We start from the raw sequence: 5,602 nt of genomic DNA, 5'->3' as shown, positions 1-5,602 counted from the left end.
AACAATGAATAAGATATTCGACAGGTCATCATATTTACTCAAGATACCAAACTGATTTTCCGCAGTGCGCTCGTACTTGCCAGTATTGTGTGTCTGCTTTGGAAATACTTTTTAAGATTAGTCTTCATAACCTAAAGTAACTACTTATTGAGATCTACTGGCTTATTCAGAAAATAGAATTCCCTAGTCAACTGAATGAATCAAGCCTACCAATCTTTATTCCACAAAGTCTGCGCTTTGCTTTTTCCTAATTGCCAATTGCTTTTTTGGCAAGTGCTTTAACTTGTAACCTATATTCCCTTACAAAAAATATGTATTCCTACATTTAACTTTTGTTTGCCACCCAACTTAGTCTAAAGTCTAGTGAACATTTCTTTTTTCATGTTAACCCTTTAAATGTAGCCTACCACTTAACATCGGAGCAGTAGCCGATGCAGGAGTATTCGGGGTGTTGAAAAGGAGTGCTTTTGACTCAAAGCTTCTTAGCTGAAGAAGCCCTCTTATATTAAGTAGCCCAAGTGGATTTTAGTCCCCATTTCACAAGTGACTTTAGCCTCTTTTTTTACTGACTTCAGAAAATGTCGACGGATTCATTCAGGCTCAAAGGAGAGAATTCAAGTGCGCCAGATATGAATTTAGCCGACCTCTACTGTGTTACTTAAGCAACACGTATCCTCACATAGGCTAATCATAATATGTTTACGCAGTCTATTCAGGCATAATCAAATTCATGGGACGTAGTTAAGACACGCAAACCAAAAACGTAATTTCTGAAACAGCATTTTATTAAAATCCTTATAAAAAACGGGATAACTCCCCATCAACGCGCGATGTAACTGTTATTCACATAACCATATGAGATATTTTACGGCAGTCATGACATTTTCGTCACATAGTATTATACCCTTCTTTTAAGTTGGAAATATGTATATCTCCAGCTAAACGATTCTGAATGTTTTCTAGGTTGCAAACATTGCCACAATGTATTTACAAAAAGAAAAAAAAGAAAGAAAGAAAATAAACAAAAATAAACAAAACAAAAAGGGAAAAAAGCTCAAAGTTGCCAATGTTTATTCATGGCCATAAATATTTTCGGTCCATTGTAAAAAGAAGCAAGAAATAAAATGTTCTATAATTATAAAGTGGTTTTGCACGTGCTGATAACACGAAGGACAAAAAGAAAACATCTCTACAACACACAAACATATTTTACAAAATTTCACATGAGCATTGACATTCTTAAATCTAGGGAGAGGCTGGACCCAGTTCTCATAACGAAAACATGTAAACACGGCGCACACAGTAGCCCCGAAAAAATGGTATAGCCTATGGGTCAAGCTGCAAAATGAAAGTCTTTATTTTGTTGTGAACTCCCTATCGTGCTCTCAAAAGGCAGCCCCGCCAGTCTCTAATTGTTCACCAAGTCCACTGTTGCGTTTGCACCAAGTGATGTGCTGGGAATTGTGGCGTGGTGGCGGCGCTGTACTGAGCATTATATTGCATGTGTTGAAGGGACTGGGCGCTATACGCCGAGAAGGGAATTCCAGCCTGAAAAGTGGCCGCCAAGTCCTGAGCTTTAAGAGTATGACAAGGCTTTCCATCCCTGACTAAGACAGGCACGGCCACCCGCCGGGGAGAGGGGAGATGGGTCACTTCCATACCTTTTTCAGCGCGGGCTCTCTTCATTTTGTACCGATGATTCTGGAACCAAATTTTCACTTGAGTTGGAGTCAGGCGAATCAAACTCGCGAGGTGTTCTCTCTCTGGTGCGGATAGGTATCGCTGTTGTCTAAACCGACGCTCAAGTTCGTACGTCTGCGCCTTGGAAAACAACACTCTTCTTTTACGCTTCTTCCCAGAGTCGCTGCCGTTGCTTGAAGTTTCCTTGTCATTGTCTGGTGATTCGTCCGCAGAGGGTTCCGGAGACTTGGCGGAGTCTTGTGAACTAGCTGATAGGCCATGCACTGCATGGAAACAAAATGTACAGTCAAACAGTGCAATACAAGAATTCCTTTGGCCTCATAGGCAACCTGTCAGACAAGACACATTCATTTTTGCAGACATTTAAGGGCATTCATCCAAATATTCTGAATGTAGGCTAATTCAATAGTAGCCCAAATTAAAATGCATTGCCTTTTCATTTTCACTTCTGAGCTTTCGTAGGCTAAATGATTTCCATCAGTCTCCTGAAGAGGGTGATACACCAAAGCAGAAAATGAAGCAGTCTTGCCACAAATTCGCGTGTGCACAGGATCACGATTTTCAAGTCGAAATCGGAGAAAAATGAAGCTATCCATACTTTATTATACAAATGCAATATAATAGGATATGCCTATTACACACATTATTCAATAGATAGGCTACTATGATTAGGTGTAGGCTACAACGAAAGGTTGTAAAGGTTGGCACCGTAAACACATTGAATAAAGACAAGTGCTGCACACAATCTAAGGGCAGGACTGAGACCGGACAGCGGTATAGTTTCTTCATTCAGTAGCCTATAAGTTTAGGCACATATCGTTTCGATATTAGGCTACTCATATAAGGGCAGATCACCCTTAAAGCGACTAAAAATGATTGAACAGCACTTACGTGAATATTGAATACTGTCCGTGGTAGCAAGCCATCTTGTGTAAGGATTGTCACTACTATCATAAAATGGGTTCTTTAAAGGCAGGTTTTGTACGTTTTCGAGCGGACTTTGCACCAAAACTCCAGACGTTTTTGTTGTCTCAGATCCTTCCGTATCTTCCTCCGCTCCTGTGATAGATCCTTCTTCATCATTCGTGTCAGGGAGGTCCAAAATGTCCTTTACAGAAAAGCCCGTCTTTGTGTTGGTCAACGACATGTCTTGTGGAAATGTATGCAGGAAAGTTGCTGCACCAGTTTGACAATCCGCTGTTTTAAAACAGAAAATACAATCAATGTTTCAGAAAAAATATAACTGACGTTATACGTGGAACTACAGTCAGAGCAAATCACGAGCCGCTGTCGATAACCATTGCCTAACCAAGTAGCAGAGGAATCAGTTCTGTAAGTCCAGGAAGAATGCCAAAGTGGCTGAAGTGCTATAACTGGTTCATAGATACTGTGCCACTGCTGGGTGCTAGGGGGAAATAAGCCATTACCGGTCCGATCAGTCCATATAAGGTTGGTCTCAACACATGAACCTGCAGTGAAAAAGCATTAAAAACGCAAAAGGTTGGCCACGTGTGGGCGGGTCTTGGGAGTCAAGTGGATGAAGACAGTGTTTGCAGATGTGAAATTGTGGGTTTTGGGGAGATCCGAGCCTCTACCATTGGTGCTTCAGAACATGATGAGTGGTATAACGTGTCAATTAATTATAAAGATGGGGAGGGCCTTTTTTACACCCTATTTACATACAAAGGACCTCCAAGTAGCTTTATACTCTGAATACTTGAAAGCGCGTTTTAACAAATTGCTCCTGAAAAAGCTTTTGCGTTGTACCCTCCGCATATGAAATTAAATCGAGCTGGGAAACTTGTTTCTTGGTGTCTAGTGCAACTATGCGATCATACTGGAAACCCCTTTGAATGTTTATGACAAACACACTACATTTTCTTTAAGAAAGAGCCAATTCAAATTTTCAAGACTAATTTATGTAAACCTTTTAAGTCAATATTTATGTCCAGGCTTATGGACAAGGATCCTACTTAAAACCTGAAGTCTTGTTTCAAATCGTCGAAGAGGATTCAATGACAATAATGGCCCTTTATCACCCACTAGGATGTGATTAATAATATACTGATATAAATAGTAATAATACATTAAAATACATTTATACGATACAATAATATGAGTCATAGTAATACGAACATACAAACATAACCTATAGCTTAACATGCGAGTTGTATTCTTAGGTTACTTCAAATCAATTCGTACAATTACTCAAGTAATTGCTATGATCTAATAAATCATAATTATTATTGTTTTGCTATTTTTTTTTAAATACGTTCATTCATATTCAATTTGTTTTAGTCTTCTTCCGCGTTGAGTAGCCTACTTCATTGTCACCTCTTTCGTGGAAAGATAGGCTATCATTGTAGATTAGTTTATTTTCCTTTTTTCAAGATTTTTTCCGCTCCCCTTCTTCTCTGCTCTTGCCCCTCTGCCTCCTACCTAGTATGTGATGTGGGTGACAATGTTTCACGTTTTTAGCAAGTCCTCTGCGCATCCTGGGTGGTCGGACCCGGGCAAACACAAATACAAACCGATTGCTAAGCTGCAGACAATGGGGGAAATGTAGACAAATGTCCGGCTCCTGTTGGAAGCTTTTGTCCGGGTGCAGTTTTTGCATTTATTTCAGGGGCGAAATAATAGATGATTGACGCCCCTGTACAATGCTTTCTAACTGTTTGGAATAAATCTGAGGTTGTTCCTAGTTGTCATGGCATTCAACTGCTTTCAATGGACTATCTCTTCATTCAATCCTGAATCCCTCCACAATATTAAGGAAAGTCCTTCATCTCAGCTCACACAGAGACACATAGCCTACACACTTTCCCTCTCCTCCCGTCTGTAAGGTACAGACGAAACGGACATATATATATATATATATATATATATATATATATATATATATATATATATATATATATATATATATATATATATATATATATATATATATATATATATATATATATATATATAGTGCCTAAACATAGCTTATTATTCACCGAATTTGGTCTTCCGCCTCCTAAAATGTATTAAATAAAAAACTATAATAGTTTGATGATAATAATAATAATAATAACAACAATAATACAAATACAAATACAAAATAAGGATAATAATACAGGATATTTGTATTATCAATAGGCTATAATATTATCAAAACAATATTATCCTACTATTACAGGATCCCAACGCTTTAAACTATCATATTAACAGCCTCTAGTTCAGAAGCCTGACCTAGAAGGTAAATATTTCACCAGCCTAGTTGTGGTATATAGAATTAATCACACGGTGGTCTCCTACCTACAATGGATCCATTGAATTCGACGTGGTATAGGCCTAGACAAACTCGAGCTGTGACCAAACCTCGGAGACAGAGTTTACTCCCTGAACTGATTAATACTTACTGAACCCAACGTGTGAGGAACATGTTCGTGGATATCGAGCTGGGCTCTGTGTGGGGTAAACATGCTATGGATATCGTCGGGGCTCGCCGACCACGGTGGAATGTTGTGCCAACTTCCCATGTCATAAAAAAATATCCATTTGAATTTGGTACTTATTCCAAGATGGAGTCAATTATTTTCTCAGAACTGTATGCAATATTTGTGGGCCAATTCATGATGATGTTCGAATAACAGGATACGCTTACCACCCGTGTCATTCAGCTTAGCCATTGTAGAAAAAGAGTGTCGCTGGTTTTGGTGACCGTTGGATCGCACGAGTGCAGTCTGTGCAGTTATTGAACAATTGAACTGAGGGTTTCGGAAAGAAGAGGCGAATGTGCACAGGCATAAGTGGTCGTACTTCACTTCGAGAGTCTATTTCCTTGTGTTTACCTGTTTACTTTTGCAGGTAACGGGCTTGCCTTTCACTCTGACGGTCAAGCAGTCTTTCTTGAAGA

At 39.1% G+C, this 5,602-nt stretch overlaps 1 protein-coding gene across 1 annotated transcript; it reads right to left on the bottom strand.

The window, feature by feature from the left end:
* Positions 1-874: 874 nt before the first annotated feature.
* nkx2.2a (NK2 homeobox 2a) lies at positions 875-3,098 on the bottom strand. The gene is made up of 2 exons (XM_084683354.1): positions 2,593-3,098; positions 875-1,964 (listed from the first exon to the last, which is right to left on the bottom strand). The coding sequence occupies exons 1-2, from the start codon at positions 2,846-2,848 to the stop codon at positions 1,417-1,419; spliced, it is 804 nt and encodes a 267-aa protein (XP_084539480.1). The 5' UTR covers positions 2,849-3,098; the 3' UTR covers positions 875-1,416.
* Between the last annotated feature and the right edge of the window lie 2,504 nt (positions 3,099-5,602).

This window comes from Hypomesus nipponensis, chromosome 3 (genome assembly GCF_054491055.1).
Source record: "Hypomesus nipponensis isolate SF chromosome 3, ASM5449105v1, whole genome shotgun sequence".
Lineage (NCBI taxonomy): Eukaryota > Metazoa > Chordata > Actinopteri > Osmeriformes > Osmeridae > Hypomesus > Hypomesus nipponensis.
Note: the sequence above shows the minus strand (reverse complement) of the source record. Positions and strands in the feature narration are given on the sequence as shown.